This window comes from Podarcis erhardii, assembly GCF_964252035.2.
Source record: "Podarcis erhardii genome assembly, chromosome: 1".
Lineage (NCBI taxonomy): Eukaryota > Metazoa > Chordata > Lepidosauria > Squamata > Lacertidae > Podarcis > Podarcis erhardii.
Genome location: NC_138497.1, coordinates 45,928,197 through 45,945,872, shown reverse-complemented (window position 1 = coordinate 45,945,872; position 17,676 = coordinate 45,928,197). Strand labels below are relative to the sequence as shown.

Sequence of the window (17,676 nt, the reverse complement as noted above, 5' to 3'; positions counted from 1 at the left end):
GGGAGCTCACCCCATCACGGGGATTCGAACCACTAACCTTCTGATTGGCAAGTCCTAGGCTCTGTGGTTTAACTCACAGCGCCACCCGCGTCCCACATCAGTTATTTATTTAATGGATTTATTTATTGAATTTATTTATTGAATTTATATACTGCCCCATACCCAGAGGTCTCAGTGTGGTTCACAGAAAAGATCACAATATATAAAATCAGAGCAAGAACAATAACCCAATAACACCTCCCCCTCAAAAAGAGCCACATTTTAAAAGGGTATAGGATGTCCATCAGGTCAACCAAAGGCCTGGTTAAAAAGGAACGTTTCTGCGTGGTGCCTAAAGATGTACAATGCAGGTGCCAGGCGAACATCCCTGGGGAGAGCATTCCACAGACACAGAGCCACTGCAGAGAAGGCCCTGTTCTTGTGTTGCCTTGAGGTAAGGTCCTAATGTGCTGCTATAGGTAGACTATTGAGCACAGCAACTACATTTATTACACTTCTTTCATAAACTAGTTATTCACATAACACTCTTCCAAATGTAGGGGTCGTGCAGGGTGGACTCTTGTGTTTAATGAGTGTCTTTTATAGAAATATAGAAATACTTTATTGTCACTGTACCACAAGTAGAAAGTTCAGACAAAAAAATTAAGAAATACTTCAGTTCCAGTGCTGGGTGGGGAACCTATGAGTGGCATCCAGTGGTATCCTGCTGGCACAGTGGACTTTGGCTTGTGCAGTAGGATTTCCCCTTTCTCTCAAATGCTGCCTTAACCACATGGAGCAGGTTTTGGGCGGTTGCTCAGGGGGTTCAGGAAAGGAGAGAAAGGGGGACTTCCTCACATTTGCTCGCTTGACATTGGATATTGCCTGATGTATTGTCTTATTCATGTGCTCAGCAAGGCTTTGAACTTTGATTATCTCAAGTCAATAGTCGGCCTAGTGACCCAATTAAACAAAACAAGTAAGTTTGAAAACTCTGGGCTAAGGATTCTGTTCCAGGGGATTGGCAAGGGTGGTGTGGGGGGGGGGGGTAAGATCAGGTATATGTAACCACTGGACCATTCCTTAAGTAGTTGCTCAGGCTATGTCATATATAATTTTTCAACTGATGTTTGTTTTGGCATTTGTTAATTGCTATGCAGGAGTTTGCAATCCAAATGCCATCTTCTTTACTTGCCTTTTTCCTTCCTTTCTGCCTGTGAGGAGCCCAGGTCCTGGCTGCTATCTCCAGCCACTAGAACGCAAATATTTTTAGAGAATAGGGATGGGGAAGCACAGCCCTCTTCTAACCAAACCTTTCTCCTTTATCTCCTCACCCTCTAGCACAGTGGTCTTAAAGCATTGCTGCAGTTTGCAGTTGCTCAGAGGATTACATTGCCACAAAGCCTGATCCAGCAACATCTTGTACGTCTTCTAGGAGGTAACATGGTGTTTTTTCCCCCCATTATAAGTTTTGGAAATAAGTAAAGTCTTCTTGGAAAGATTCCATCTCTGAAACAGTAACATAATTCAGATAAGAGACATAAGCTTTTATGGGTTTTTATTTTTTGTCTAGTAAGCTTGAAGAAACAAGAATTGACAATGCGGGGGGCAGGGAATCTTACATCATTGCAAACCCTTTCTTTGCAATCTGTTTTATTGAAAGCAGAAAGTCAGAATTTACATTTAATATATATTTTGCTCTTGTAGTTCTTCTGCCCAGTTTAAAAGCGGAAGACACACCATCCCTTCTAGACGTGGATCTGTTTCATGTTTTGGTAAGTGTGTGTAGGATTCTCTTGGCGATGATGCTCTTAAAGTTTGAGATTGTGTGCAGATATTAGTTCTATGACTTGTACAGTCTGGAGTCATGTCTGTAACACTTCCTGGGGGGTGGGCAGTCCTTTGTGGGAATTACCTTGAGAGTGCCATTGATTCTTTTTGGATTTGGATTTGACTTGTGTTTGTTTCCTAAGCCTTGAGTCAGTCATGTAAAAAATGCCCCTGCAAATGGACAGTTTAATTTGTAATGAGTGCCAGGCCTATCAGTGTCTTATTTCCTTTTTAGGTTGGTGCTGTGTTATCATTTCCATCTTTGTATTGGGAGGATACTGTGGACTTACAACCTTCATCGATCAGCTCTGCCTGTAACAATCTCTACCTCTTCCACTTGGTCACTATGGCACACATAACCCAAATTATTCTCACTACAACTACAGGTGATGGTATCTTTTGTGTTTAGGTTTTTCTAGATAACATCATAAAGTACTTTTAGATGTTTCGGCAGGAGGCTTTTATGCCTTCCAGTTCTCAAAAATAGTTCCATATATTTGTATGGTAGAGTGTTCACCTGCTGACATTCTAGGACCTAAGTGGCAAGGAAAAAGATCTGCTGACAGTAGAGATTTCCTTCATGGGTCTTAAAATTATCCCTTGCCTCCATCCAGCTACGAAATCCAAACATGGTTGCACACACCTAACCCTTTCCTACGTCTAACAACTGTGTGGAGCATATAGGTGCTATCCCTGAACTGATGATTTGTGTCTTTGCAAACAAATCAGGCCCATAAGCCAAAAACAAACCTTGGTTATAGCTCTTGGCTTGTTTGGAGAGACACAAACCATGAGCCTGGATTTTAATATAATGCTAAGCTAAACCTAGCAGCATGGCAGGAGTGATGGAGGCGCAAACCAGCCACAAGTTTTGCTCCATGCTGTACCATGCTGCATGTTTATCTTGAAACCACAGTTTACCTTAACCATGTTATAAAGGGATGTGTGAACCAGACCATTGGCCCCTGGTTTACAACATATCTGGTTAGAGCAGTTACTGTGTTTATTGGCTAGGGCAGCTGTGTAAGGGTGTTAACAACTTCCTGGAAACTCCCATACTGGTGAACTTCATGCTGAACTACAGCTTTTGATTTCCCACCTGTCATTGCACATGCTTATATTAGTGCTTTTAAAGTTCCTGTCTTTTTATACGGAACTTTTCCTCTTGTTCATTGTCTTGAGTTTAACCACTGTGATTTAGAAGACTGGGTCTTATATCTCCAAAACTCCACTTGGGTATCTCTGGTAAAGTAGTGATTAAATAAAGGGCCTGAAAAGAGACATTATGAAAGCTACTCCAGCTACCTACTTTTGTGTGTTAATTGTCTGCAAGCTGAATGTGTAGTTGGTAAGCGTGTTGTTCCAACAAAATCAGCCCATGTCTACACCGCTGTTTCACTCTAGTCAACAGCATCAGGACATCTGCCCCAACAATATTATCAAGGTGGTGACTACAAGTTCCAGCTTGCCTTTTGATTTGCATGGATGTCTTCTGGACTTTAAGGTTAATTTTCCCCCTGGCCTGGCATTGTGGAGTTGAGTCAAATTATAGTCCGCTTCTATGCTCGTCCTGGATTTAGAAGTGACTTGGGACATGCTGTTTCTCCCATGCACGTTGATGGCATTGCATAAATAAGTAAATATTAATGTAAAATGAGTGGATTGTTATAGAAGAGAAAAAGTACACGAAAATTTGTAGATCCTATTATGGGAAGAGATCCAATCTTTTTAAAATTGTTTTTTGCAGAGTGCCTGTCTGCACAAGTACAGCATGACAGTGAGGAAGCACGAGCAGCTGATTCTTTCTGTAAAGAAATTTGCAGGTACACAAGTGGGTAAGTAGCTTCTCTGCAACATTTTGATGGATCAGGAGTGCATTGTGTTGAATCCAGCTCCATTATTAGGACAAACAAAATGTCACAAAATAGTGTGCTAGCTTTAAGGTTCTCTAGAACTCTTCCCTAAGGTAGATGGTAAAGAAAGCTGAGAAGGGGAGTTTAAAATATGGCTGGTTGTGAAACAATGGAGTCTGTGTCTGGTCAGTGTTTTAAGATAGAATATGGGAGGGAAGTATCAAGTATTCCAGTGAGGTTGTGAGAGATGTTGTGCAGGTTTGAAGTTGAACTTAAGGCTTCTGGAAGACAGAATACATTCACCACCAGCCAAGTATCCCACTCCCATCCCCAAACCTTGCTTTGTTTATAATCTAGACCAGCTTTTCTCAACTTCAGGTGCCTAGATGTTGTTGGACTACAACTCCCATCAGTCCTACCCATCATAGCCAGTGGTCATGAGTTGTAGTTGTAGTTCTAGCCTGATGAAGTGTCATGGAGAATTCAAAAGCTTGCACACATTTTGTAACGTTTTTCATTGGCTTAATAAAAGTATTGCCCTAATACGATTTGGGTTTTCTTTCTTATGAACTATCATTGCTACCTTACTGTACTGATGTTTCACATTCCCCAGGAAAGAAGGGAGAAAGGTTGATTAACAAATCAGGATCTGACATAGTTGTAATACTATGTGCAAAGTTCCTGTAACAGTTTTTTACTTCTATATTTTTAAAAAACTGCCTTCAAGCTCTTGGGCAGGGGTAGAGAAACCTTTCTGGCAAGAGGACCTGATCTTTACCTTCTCCACCTCTGATGGGCCAAAGTAGACAGGCAGGCTGGGCCACTCACCTGTCAGCCACCTGATTGTTGAACTTCAGGGTTTCAAACAGTACCTTGTAAACAACATTGAGCAGGGATGTTTACAGATGGCTTTCAGACTACCATCCCATTTCTCCTTCGAACCACAGAGGTTTGAAGAAGAAGTGGGGAGGATTAGAAGTGTGCTGTAATCACTTCTCTGCAAAGCATCCAAGTGTGTATATATACATTTGTGTGTGACAGAAATATTGGTATTTTATTAAAAAGCAGCTTAAAAAGTATCTCTCTTTCAGTGAGTGAGCTTTTTAATCTTCACCATTAAACCATTTGTATTTAATCAGTCAGGAATTTATATCATGTTTTAAAACCTGACCCATTGCAGGACCTCCTTGGTGGTGGCTCTCCATTTGTGGTTCTCCCTCCCTGGTGAGGTGTGTCTGTTTCCTTCATTAGTAACATTCAGAGGGGATTTTAAAATATTCCAGGCAATTGATAGCTGAAAGATGCTTGCCTGGCAACCTTGAAAACATTAGTTAGGAAGAATATGTGACTCTTTTTCTATGTTTTTAGATGTACTTAATGTTTTTCACTTTGTTTTTTAATTGTATTGTTTTTCTGCTTAGTTGCCACCCTGCAGTCCTTTGGGAGGAAGTGCAGGATAGAATTTTAATGAATAAATTAAATGTTGTTGACAACCTAAGATACTAAATACACATATTCAAATCTTTATTGCAGTTGTTATAGCCAAACAGTTGCAGGCTGGTATTTGTGGGATTGCATTAAGAAGGGCATCATGCCCTACCTCCGTTGTGCTGCTTTGTTTTTCCACTATTTGCTGGGAGTGCCTCCACCAGAAGAACTTTCATCGGGTAAGTAGCAGAGCATGGTAATCTCAGCATGCCAAGGTAACGCCAGATTAAAAATGTGCTGAACAGTATCAACCACTACAAAATGGTTTTGAAAAAGTTCTTTTGATATATATTAAAAAATCCTTCTCCATAAATAATCTCTAGTTTAACATTGCTCACCAGGGCAAGACTGTTTGAGCATACGACACCAATCCTGACTGCCAGTTAGTTTCCAGGCCCAATTCAAAGTGTTGATGTTGACCTATAAAGCCTTAAATGCTCTGGACTGCAATACCTTTAACCCCAGTGGCACAAGATTGCCCTGGCCACACTCCCACTGCCTCTCTCATACGAAGTGCTTTCTTCCCAGATTTTCAGTGTAAATCTGCTCTTCCATAACGGACACATCAGCACTAAGAAATTCTCACCCGACAAAGAGTAGGGGGTACCCCCAAAATAGTTTGCTCCCACATCTTCCCACACAGAGGCAGCTGTAGTCTTCCTTAACATGGGGAGGTTACAGTTTGTGCATTCACAACAACAGTTCACATTGACTTACGGAGAAAAATAACTGACAGCTTTCAATGTGACTACGGACATTACCTCCACAGCATCAAGAGTCTTGTCCAAAGTAGTTCCAGGCTGTCATTGCAAACTGGCTATTGTCTTCATCTGATACATTTTTACTTTTCTAAATCTGCACCGAGTATTCACTTTTAACAGAAAAAGGGTTTTTTATGTTAGTTCCTGCACTTGAAGGTACGTCTAACATCTTTTTCCTTTTTTCAGTTTCAGAAGAAGGCCAATTCAAGGCTCTTTGTGGATACTTGTCTCTACCCACCAATCTGTTCTTGCTTTTCCAAGAATATTGGGATACTATAGAGCCCTTGCTCCAGAGGTATGACTGCTGTTGGGAGAAAAATATGTGTGTTATTTCAGGTTCTCACATAGAGCACATGATTGTCCCAACATCCAGAAACTGTTGGCTGGGTGAGAAAGAGTGGGCTGGGAACCATAGAGTGCAGTGGAATTGAGACTGTCTAGTCTAGCCTTTGTCAACTTGGTGCCCTCTGGATGTTTAGAACTAAAATTCCCACCAGTCTTGGCCCTCACAGTTGGCTAGGGGTGGTGGGAGTTATAGTTCAGGATGTCCAGTGGGGAACCAAGTTGGCAAAGGCTGATCTAATCTAGCCCCCTGCCTCAAAGTGGGATCATTTAGCCACCATCATTGCACAGCTTAGGACACTGTGTGTTGTGATCAGGTAAGCCATATGAAGGTGTCTGTTGATCCAAAAGACTTGGAACAAGTTTGCAAAGTTGCACTGGGGTAAAAGGACAGACCCAGAAATGTGATGGGGATGGGCTGTGAGGATACAGTGTGTGTTGATCTGTCTTTCAAGGTAGAACAAGCATAACCTGAATACAGGCAGCCTAACATATTTCAGTTTACTTAACTGTGTTGAAGATGAGATATATTAATTATATTATATTATATTATATTATATTATATTATATTATATTATATTATATTATATTATATTATATTATCAAAACTTAGTTTTCTAAAAATTAAGTGCCTAGTTCTCATTTGCTTTCTGAGCACCTTTGTATCAAGGGAGATGGTTCTGCCTTTGTTTATGGCCTTAGGAAAAGCAAACACCTTTTGGGGGTTGCTGGCCAGTCATACCGACCCAAAATCTTTGTGGGCATCCAGTGTGCCAAACTGAAAATCAAAGCTGGAATATATAAGAAAATAAAAAAATTGTCCAGTAGCACCTTAGAGACCAACTAAGTTTGTTTTTGGTATAAGCTTTTGTGTGCATGCACACTTCTAATCTGTGACAGGATTTATTCACCACTTCAGGGCAGGAGAGGGAATGGTTCCAGTTATGAGTAAGTGTAGCAAAACACTAATTAAACTGGTAGTTTTGGGGACCAAGCTAGCGATGGACAGTACTACAATATATTATTGTCCTGATGGAGAATTTCACATGCAGGTGGTGTGCGGATCCAGCTGTACTCAGCTTTCTGAAGGGGAAAAGTATTGGAATAAGGTCAGTTTTACTTCTTTTTAATATTTAGCAGTGTGTTTTCATCAGTGCCCCTTGCCCCTTTTGCTTTTAGATATATTGCTCCCCCAAACACCTGCTCTTGGGTAAATACAGAAATGTCAGGAGAGTAGATAACCAAACTCCCACAATATTTCTGTTCTGATAAGAACAGTAGTGCACATGGTGCCAGCTGCATTGTGTGGAGAAGCTGGGTGCTCAGGATAGCCTTTCACACCACCTTCCTTGCCCAGCTGCTGCACAACATCCCTGCAATGCTGCCAGTGGGTTCTTGTAATCTGGTAGTTGTTATCTTGTTATCTGCCATCACCCCATTTCAGTTATGTACAGCCCTAGAATCAAGGGGAAAACGCGGAACACCCAGTGAACTTAAAGCTTTCACCAGTATGCCTCGTGCCTCCAGCCAATTTCTTGCAGTTATGCAGAGCGTAACGCCTGCTTTCTAGCCTTCTGTTTCTCCTTGGGAATATGGCAAATTCCTGGCTTTACCACTCTGGCCCTAGACTTCTAATACCGTGTGACCCCAAGTGATCTAGGCACGTGGCAGTCACACACTGATCCGATCAGCCCAATTGTGAAACTTTATTAGAAAAAATGGGGAAAGCAAGGAACAGGTCAAACAGAACACACAATGAACCAGAGTGCTAATCCTAGCCTGTCCTCTGCAATATAATTTCCCTAGACACATAGGCTGAATTCCCTACAGCAAGGTTCTAATGTATAACTATCACTTGCAAGCTCCTACTGCAGAGATCATAGCTGTCTTTGTGTCATCAGCCTTTGCAAATTTTGGATGAAGTGTGAACGTTTTAAAGTTCAGCAGAAGAATATTTGGTAGCTGTTTCTTTGATATGCTTTTGTATCCCTGGAGTATTGTAATTCTTCTTATTTGAATTAACTAGGTACCCAAGAAAAAGAAATAAATTGGTAGAGCTTCCAGAAGACTACAGTTGCCTTCTCAATAAAGGCTCTCAGTTTAGGTGAGAATTAGAAGTTTCTTTTGTGACTTTTTACGGATTTGTTCTTCATAAAACTGTGTTCTGTCTAAGCGATCAAGATATGTTGCATAATTGTGACAAGAGAATAATTTTAAGGTAGACACGGTGCTTTTTTTCTGGGTGGATGCAGGGATACGTATACCCCTAAACATTTTGTGAATCTAAGTTTGGCCTCATTGAGGGGCGGTATTTCAATATGAGTAGGAAAATGACAGTACCCCTAAACATTTTTTTAGAAAACAAGCACTGGGTAGACATATATAGCCTTTTTTAAAAAAAAAAATTGAAAAAGCAGCACAATTTGATTGTGCAAATGGTATTGCAAAAAAAATTAAAAGTGGTAAATGGACTTGGTTCAAATATCTGGTTCCCCCCTTGCAGTTTATGTTTATAAAAGCTAAAGTGGTCTTTTGTATATATGGAGAAATTTGTCTGAAATTGTGCATAAAACCAATGGTTTGGAAGCACTGATTCCTTTTAGCTGTAGATCATACAATTTTCATTTTAGGATAAGGAGATATTATTACCACTGGAGTAGTAACAGGTCATACTGATTAATAAAATGGTTAAACTTGTGCAATATTGTTATTTTATCATGTTCAGAATTTGCAAAGTGCATTGGAAATCTCACTTGCCATCACAACATTTCTGAAGTGAATTATTTATTTTATTTAAAATAATTTATAAGCCCCTTAATATTTTTAAAATCTCTAGGTGGTGTACAGTGTAAAAACAATAAACAATATGATTACAACTTCCATTCCCATTGGGCTCAGACATTAGAATGATATATGGTTTTGCATTCCATCTGAACCTAAACCACACCTCCTCAGTCTGCATTCAGAACCCTGGAAGTAACTTTGAAGCATAAAATTCTATTTTAATTTGAATGGCATGCTAGTTTCAGAATCATTCTGGCTAGTTTTTCTGTACATCAGCTGGTGTACATCTGGAGGCATCCTGTTAGAAAAAAGGATATTTTATCATCAAGTTTCTAAGGAAGGCCTGATAAAATGAAAGTTAGCAATGCAACAGGTTTTTGTTCACAGGCCGTCTTGGCAAATAATGTCCTTCTCATATTTTTGTTTTCTAATCTCCCTCTTGGTTCCAAATGTCATTCTCCAGTTAACTTTACCTTTCCAGATGCCCTCGATCCTCTGATGATGAAACCAAGCACCCCGTGTTGTGCTTGTTCTGTGGGGCTATGCTATGCTCTGAAAATACCTGCTGTCAGGAGCTGGTGAATGGGGAGGAACTGGGAGCCTGCACTTCACATGCTGTCCACTGTGGTGCTGGAGTGTGCATTTTTCTCAAGTAGGTAACAGAGTAGAGTGTAAAGCCCATTGAAATTAATTGGAAGGATGGGGTGTTGATGTGCCAAATGCCATGCTGATTTTTCTTTTAGACTATTACAAGAGCATTACAGTCGTACCTTGGTTGTCGAACTTAATCTGTTCGGGGAACCGTTCGAAAACCAAGGCGCGGCTTCTGATGGGCTGCAGGAGCTTCCTGCACTCAATCAGAAGTTGCGGAAGCTGCGTCGTTGGCTTCCAAAGAACGTTCAAAATCCGAAACACTTATGTCCGGGTTTTCGGCATTTGGGAGCCAAAACGTACGAGTACCAAGGCATTCGACAACCAAGGTAGATTATACTTAGATAGGAAGAGATGAACATTGGTTTTAGCTTGTTCATTTCCCATAATACAATTTAAAATACTAGAGCTTTTGATACCTGGGAATTTCTTTATCTTTAGGATCAGATCATCTTAACCTAAATCATAAAATGGGGCTGACTACAGAAGTCTCGTGTTTCTTTTTTATTCCTTACACTATAGCCCAGAGCTGCTCATTAAGGGCAGAAATGTTTTTTTGTGCTATAATTACCCATACACTACCCTGTAACTCAGCATTCTATAGTTCACACATATGAATTCAGGGAGTTGAATAGCTTGTTCATTTTCTCACCTTCCCAGAAAGTCTGCATACAAAAGGATATTGGAAATTGTTGTTGTCTGTCTCAGGATACAGTAGAGGATACAGTGGAGGAGTGCGCCTTTGGGGGTGAAGTCAAGCTTTTGGAAGGTTGCAGGGCTTGCTGTGTCTGTAGAGACCGATGCAGGAGAGACATGTTTTGTTGCAGCTGTGGCAAATGAAAGTGTCTGGGCTGCTGCAGATGTACCATGGCGTTTCTTCTCTTCGCTCATACCAGTGGTCATTCCTCCTCTGGTCACTGCCAAGGATACTGCTGTGTTGGAAATATTAGGCTTTAAATAGGCAACACTATTTACTGTGTTTACATATTCTTCAAAGTGAATGGTGTACTGAGACCACTGCCATTTTGGGGGCTTTCTTGTTAACGTAACTGTTTCTGCTTTAGAATCAGGGACTGCAAAGTTATCTTAATAGGAGGGAAAACCAGAGGCTCTTTCTATCCTGCACCATATCTAGATGAATATGGAGAAACAGACCCAAATCTGGCGTAAGTAGATGCTTTGCTCTGTTGCCTAGGAAATTTCACTTTGCTGCTTTTTATGTTATCTTATTATGCTTTTTTTACTACAATTATCTGATGCCAAAAATCTGGCAAATAACCTTCTCTTGGTATTTTAAAGTAACTGTTTGGATGCCTTCTGACTGTTCTTACCCTTTTCAACGTAAACATGCATTTACAATGCAAACTTCTTGTTTGACTGCTTAACAACAGAGGCTTTTGTTGCTAGCAAAAGTTCTTTGGTGAGACTGGTGGCTAGCCATAAATGCATTTCTTTGCGAGTTAACTGTGATTATTCACTGTTAGTAGCTAGCATGTTGTACATAAACCAACCTAAATATGTCAGAATAAAGCAAAGTTAAAAGTACTTGCCACTTACAGTTTTCTCAAACCCTAACACGTATATTCTTCTTGTTTCTCTTCCAAAGGCGAGGCAATCCTCTGCATTTGTGTCATGAAAGGTACAGGAAACTCCACTTGCTCTGGCAGCAACACTGCATCATAGAAGAGATTGCTCGAAGCCAGGAAACTAATCAGATCTTCTTTGGATTCAACTGGCACCTGCTCTGAGTGTCAGACTCTTCTAGTTTACTATGACTGAGTCTCTTTAAAATTTACACATGAAATAATAAGACGCTTATTTTAAGGAGAAATCCCTAGCCCACTAAACTAAGCAGTTTTTGGTGGGTCAACTTTGCTTAGAGAAATATGCATGCACACAACCTCTCAGTGTGATTATTGATTGATCAGAACCAGAAATTGCTGGGTTCTGTAGAAGTGGGTTGGTCAGTGGATGTCTTTGGGGAATTACTTTTCCGCCAGAGTCTGCTTTTCATAGGACTAATTTAGGTGCTTCAATTTTCCGCCTGTCATCTTTCGATGAAAGGATCAGATAATATTTCCCTTTATGTATATCAGTAGCAGTTCAGAACAGAACTGCTATTACTTAAACGGCTCCAGTGCATCTGAATATGAGAACAATGTACTTAAACCTATTTAATCCTTCCTTCCACAACTCTGCATCTGGCTTCCTCCTCCAGTTTAGCAACACTCAGAGTAGCCACACCCTGTGACTGGTGTGGTCTGTGACTTATTCTTAGGGAAAGTAGTGTTACCAGGCATCTAGTAATCCATAGGAACAGTGTGAGGATGGAGCACAGAGGGGAATTTTAGAAGTTACTGAAAATGCTTTGAGGCTTGTGAGGACCCATTCACTCATTAAGTCACCACAAAAGCTTCCAGTTAGCTTTAATGCATCAGAAAGTCAATGTTTTGCTTTTGGCATAGCCAGATGAGCACCTTGTAACTGTAGTTGTTGTGCTCTCCAGCATTGCAGCCCAGGAGTTTGGCTACCTGCTGCCATGGGTAGCCAGATGTTCCCCATAGCAATCTTTCTTACTGTGGACCATCATAGGCCCCAGACTGCAGCAAAAGAAGCCATTTAAATGAGCACCTGCTCTCAAGCAGCTACTAACACCATCTTAGAGGTTAATAGGAACAATAAAATAAAAATGGAAATTAGTTCAGTGTATGTACAAAGGGCTTTTCATTCAGTTTTATGTTTTTGGTTCTGTGGGAGACTTCAGTGACTGCATGTTGTCTGGTTTCATCATGCTGATTCCACAAACAAGTTGTTTTCAATAGCTCCCATTTATAGAAGTTGATATTGAAATGTTGTAGTCACATCTTCCTTGTATAGCCATAACTATGTCAGAGGGACATAGTGATGAGAGAGGAAAAACTTTCCCAATAAGCCTTTTGTAACTATCCCCTTCAAGGAATCACCCCCTTTTTTGTCTTAAAAGTTAAATTATCCTGATGGTGCATTTTATTTGTGTACTCTAGCCTTCCTCCTTTCTTTTTGGAGTCTTTTGTGTATATTTAAGATTTTAAGAGTGAGGATAAGAAAATGTGTGGGTTTGTGTGCAAGAAAATAAATGTTCTGAGTATTTGGGAAAAACCCCGTCTCCATTTGGCAAAGAAAGAAGACATGACAGACAGTGAAATCCAAAGATAGGATTTCACGTTTCATATTGTATAAATCCTAATTAGTGCACTGATGAGTTATCACTGTTCATAGGATAGTGGGTGGTGGAGCCAAGGCAGCCACACTTACCTGATATCCTGGCAGTGGAGTCTGCTGCCTCCCCAGGAGTGGGAGGGGCAAGGCAACATGGAGGTCAGCACTACGCAAATGCACTGGCAGAGCCACTATGGCATTTACACAGCACTGGTTTTCCTGTTGCCTTGCCCTTCCCAATTTCCCTCCTGGTCAGCAGCAGAGACTTTACTGCCGAGTGGTAAAGTAAGCACCACTGCTCCACCCCACTGTCTGCTTCTGAACTACAGTGAGTTATACTTTTTAATTATGTTTTGGTACCTAGATAATTTCTTCAAAATCTTCGTTTGCTTATCCACTTAAGTTTCCTTGTGCATTTCAAATAGCGTTTAGAATATTGCCATGAAGATTTTGTTTTCTTGGATAGTTTTCTGGGTATGAAAAACTCTGCACATAAACATCATTTTGGAAAATTCCAAACAGAGGTTTACGCTGGTTATAGAGGGGGGAAACAGTCGTTGCAAAAACATGTGTGCTGAGATTACTGCAAAATGTTCCAGAAGCACTGCATGGTAAGAAGAGATTAGATAGTGTTCATGGTGTCTTGGTCATGTTCACTCTACTGTGATATGTTTTGATTATATATCCATTTGCTCATACTATTATACTTTGGATTTAAAAGGGGAACTATGCTTGGATTTGCCTTGCCACTGTAGATTTAGCATGTCCTCAGTGGTAGCTCTGTGTTAGTGCAGGCGCATCTCACCCTGATTTGGACATCCTGCTCTATTTTTCTGGGGTGAGAGGTTCTCACACATGGAATAATCACTTCTCTTCTCCCAATCAAAAATAGTGATGTAGGAAGATCCCTCATTCAGCATGGTAACTGCAAAGAGAGGCTTGTAAACAGATGCCTAATGAGGAGAATGTGAGAGCTAATTTCACTGGGAAGTTCTCAAACAATGGATTGGTTCTTGAAAACAATAAGCATGATTCAGGCAGCACCTGAGTTCCATTGGTTCAGTTAGAAAGTTAGGTGCATTCTTGATTTTGAAATAGGAAATCACACTTCAAAATGCTTAACATTGGCTGGATTGTACTCAGCAAGATTAATTTTTAATTCAGTTGCATGTGAACACTGCTTTTTGCTGAATTCAACAGTGTGCAACCACAGCAGCTAGAGGTTAACATCCCTAGTCCCTTAAAGGAAGCTAAACGTTCACCCATAAGCAGAGGGGAAAGGAACGTAGGAGATCCAAAATGTGTGACTCCTTTTCTTGCTGATCAACCAGTAACTAGGATTCTCGCTTTCTTGAATGGGTGGGTCCTGTGCAGTCAAGCTCTGCTGTCTGATCAGATTGAGGAATAATGCAGGCAGTTGATGTTTGTGTGCAGTTTCCTACCCAGCTAAGGATACACATATAGGAATATAGCTGAACAGTGTTTACTCCAGTGAGCAGGTTTTTTGTTCAGTTTACTCTGATTTTTTTTAATAAGCTGACTTGAGAAAAATCAGAGGCAAAATGAACAAACTAACTTCTGTTCTTATGTGTTTTTACTTTTCTAGCAAATAAGCTCATGCACAGATGAGAGTGAATGGTCATTTTTAGTTTCATTAATTACTATGCAGTTTATCTCACTGTGAGGATTATTTGTATTTAGTGAACACACAGTGCTAATGCCACTGACAGGAATCATAAGGAAGATGAATGGAATTTTATTTACATACATGCATATATTGTTATCCTTTAATTGCAAAAATGTAAATTTGAGCCTTGTATAATGTTCTTGTCCTTTTAAAATATCTTGTATCTGTATATTTAAAAAGGAAATAAAGTAACTTCTCATACCTTGTGGACTTCCATTTCAAAATGTTACGTTTCTAGACAACTGTAATGGATAATATCCGGTAAGGAAAATGAAGAGACAAGAGCTAAGCAATTATCAGCCAATATTTTAATGCCACTTTTGCCACAATACTGAAGTATGTCAACCAGGCAGAGAGATATGGCCAACATTTAAACCAGAAATTACACCTATGTGTCTTCTTTAAAAAACAAACAAACCCTAATCTGTCATTACATATTACTGCTATGTCAGTAATACCTGTGACTGGTACATACTGGTTGCCTGTTATAACAAGAGTTATAAGCACTAACTCAGTGTTTCCCAAATAGCTGATATGTGAACTCCCCCCCCCCAAAAAAAATATTGATGTAACATTTTCATTGCTTAGTGCCACAAGAAATTATGAAACTCTGTATGTGAAACTGCCATAACGTAACATAACAAAAACTACAGAGAGGCATTAGCTAATCACAGGTCACAATATTTTAAGAGGAGGCAGTGGTTCACATTTCAGCTATATATCATCAAGGATGGGGGTATACAGTGGTACCTCGGGTTAAGAACTTAATTCGTTCTGGAGGTCCGTTCTTAACCTGAAACTATTCTTAACCTGAGGTACCACTTTAGCTAATGGGGCCTCCCGCTGCCACCACCGCACAATTTCTGTTCTCATCCTGAAGCAAAATATTACCCGAGGTAATATTTCCGGGTTAGCGGAGTCTGTAACCTGAAGCGTCTGTAACCTGAAGCATCTGTAACCCGAGGTACCACTGTACTAGAGTAAGTATATGTGATGTATATACCTGTCAAGTGAGTGGATATTGCATTGGTTCTTATATAGGTGCCTTAAGACCAGTGTCTTAAACTGTCTGAATGCAGTGGATTTATTTCCATGTATGGCAAGTTGTGTGTTTTTTTTTAAAAAAAACGTTGCTCTCCTATTTCTGATTGGCTTACACATTGATGATAAATAGGAGCAGAAGTCTACAACAAATCGTATTTATTTCTGTATCTGAGCAGATGCTGCAGCTTAGAGACTTGCCTTGCTAATGCCATCTGTGTCTCCTCTAATGAGAATTCGAATAAGGACTGTGCTGCTATTTGAGCTAGTTTTCCTTGGTTGGAACACAAATATTTCTAAACTCTGGAAAATGTTGGAAGTATCATTGTACTGGTGCACTAGGAAAGGTTGGCTTGCTCATTTTACATTTAAAAAAAGAAAACGAGAGATTACTTAACAGTTAAAGCTTAATTAATCCGCGTTAAGTGATCCTGGCTATATACTCTTACTTAAGTGATATGCCTTGCTGGGTCAACCTTATTTGTGAGAATTCCAGCAAGCTCTAGGGTAATAGACCAACAGAAAACTGGCTATGGGCTGCGCTCGTGTCTACCCTGGGGCTAGATGCTTACTTACATCCATGGTTTCCAACCTGTCATGATAATCTTGGTGGTACATGAGCACTTAGGAGATACTAAACAAAAGTGTATGAGAAAGAAGAAAGATAAATCACCCTTAGAGGTGTCATCCTACAAGCAATGCTGAGACTATTCTGGGTTAGAATATTTTCTGCCAAAGATTCTAAGGAATATGCCTGCCATATCTCTCCAAGTTACTAGACCGCTCAATTTTAAACAAGTGTTGCTGCTTGAGTGTCCACTTTTTCTAAACACGAAACCTTTTTGAAAGCCTTGCCACATCTCTGCCTGTCTAGTTTCATTTCTGGGTAACTATTGCTTACTTCACATTTATAACAAGAACTGGCCGGTTGTCCTTCTTTTAAGAGCTTGAGAACATGTGAGGCTTGCATGACTTTCTATGCATGACTTGACTGGAAATGCAGAGGAATATTGACTAAGCTGGCTGGGGATGATTTGTGTTGTAGTCTGACATTTGGGGACCCAAGATGGAAGAGACCCTTTTCAATCGGTGTTTCGTCCCGGTTTTGGCACGGAAACTGCTTTGGTTGCCCTGTATGATTACCTCTGTTGGGAGAGAGACCGGGGAAATGTATCCCTGTTCATTCTCCTCAACCTCTCAGCAGCTTTTGTTTCCATTGGCTATGGTCTCCTTCTGGAGCAGATGTCAGAGTTGGGGGTGGGTGGTACCACTTTGCCTTGGTTCCAGTCATACTTGGATGGACGTTTCCAGAGGGTGTTGCTTGGAGAGTGTTCTTCAGCCCAGTGGAACCTTCAATGTGGGGTTCCTCAGGGTTAGATTTTATCCCCTATGTTGTTTTAACATCTACATGAAACTGCTGAGTGGAGTTATCCAGAGGTTTGGAATATGTGGTCAGCAATATGTTGATGACACCCAGCTCTTCTTGGCCTTTACCTCTGCAGGAGAGGCAGTGGACCGCCTCTCCCTCTGTGAACCAACCCAGACCCTCTGAGGCCCTTCTTCATGTTCCCACTCCGTGAGAGGTCCAGAGGGCAGCAACATGAGAACGGACCTTTTCTGCAGTGGCTCCCTGCTTGTGGAATGCTCACCCCAAGGAGGTTTATCTGGTGTCTTTATTACAGATCTTTAGGTGCCTGGTGAAAACGTTTTTCTATAACAGAGTTGTGTGATTAAACTCTGTGTGACCTTTTAAATGTGTTGTGGGAGGGGAGTTGGTGCTTTGTTTTTGCTTTATGTATTTTATGTTAACATTTTTATGTTGTGAAGGCAGTATGCAAATTAAATAGATGGGTAGATGATAGATAGATGATAGATAGATAGATAGATAGATAGATAGATAGATAGATGATAAAGAGAATGGTCCTAAAGAAGGATGCTGGCCCACAAAATCTCTGTCTAGGTAACTTAACCAACCCACCCATCCACCAGAGAAAGAATAGGAAGAGGACTTGGCTGTTTCCAAATGAATGATGCAGTCAAAGCTACAAAAAGGGTCTCTCTA

General features: G+C 40.5%; 1 protein-coding gene across 2 annotated transcripts in view; it reads left to right on the top strand.

Moving 5' to 3' along the window:
• Window positions 1-14,774, top strand: part of UBR1 (ubiquitin protein ligase E3 component n-recognin 1) — a 58,685-nt gene extending 43,911 nt beyond the window's left edge. For both annotated transcript variants that reach the window (XM_081881011.1, XM_081881010.1), the window contains exons 37-47: window positions 1,321-1,417; window positions 1,687-1,754; window positions 2,045-2,195; window positions 3,557-3,644; window positions 5,196-5,329; window positions 6,098-6,206; window positions 7,306-7,362; window positions 8,280-8,357; window positions 9,519-9,689; window positions 10,753-10,854; window positions 11,295-14,774. In XM_081881011.1, coding sequence (XP_081737137.1) covers window positions 1,321-1,417; window positions 1,687-1,754; window positions 2,045-2,195; window positions 3,557-3,644; window positions 5,196-5,329; window positions 6,098-6,206; window positions 7,306-7,362; window positions 8,280-8,357; window positions 9,519-9,689; window positions 10,753-10,854; window positions 11,295-11,436 — 1,197 coding nt within the window. In that variant the 3' untranslated portion in view covers window positions 11,437-14,774. The remainder of the gene's footprint in view (window positions 1-1,320; window positions 1,418-1,686; window positions 1,755-2,044; window positions 2,196-3,556; window positions 3,645-5,195; window positions 5,330-6,097; window positions 6,207-7,305; window positions 7,363-8,279; window positions 8,358-9,518; window positions 9,690-10,752; window positions 10,855-11,294) is intronic.
• The last annotated feature ends 2,902 nt before the right edge of the window (window positions 14,775-17,676 follow it).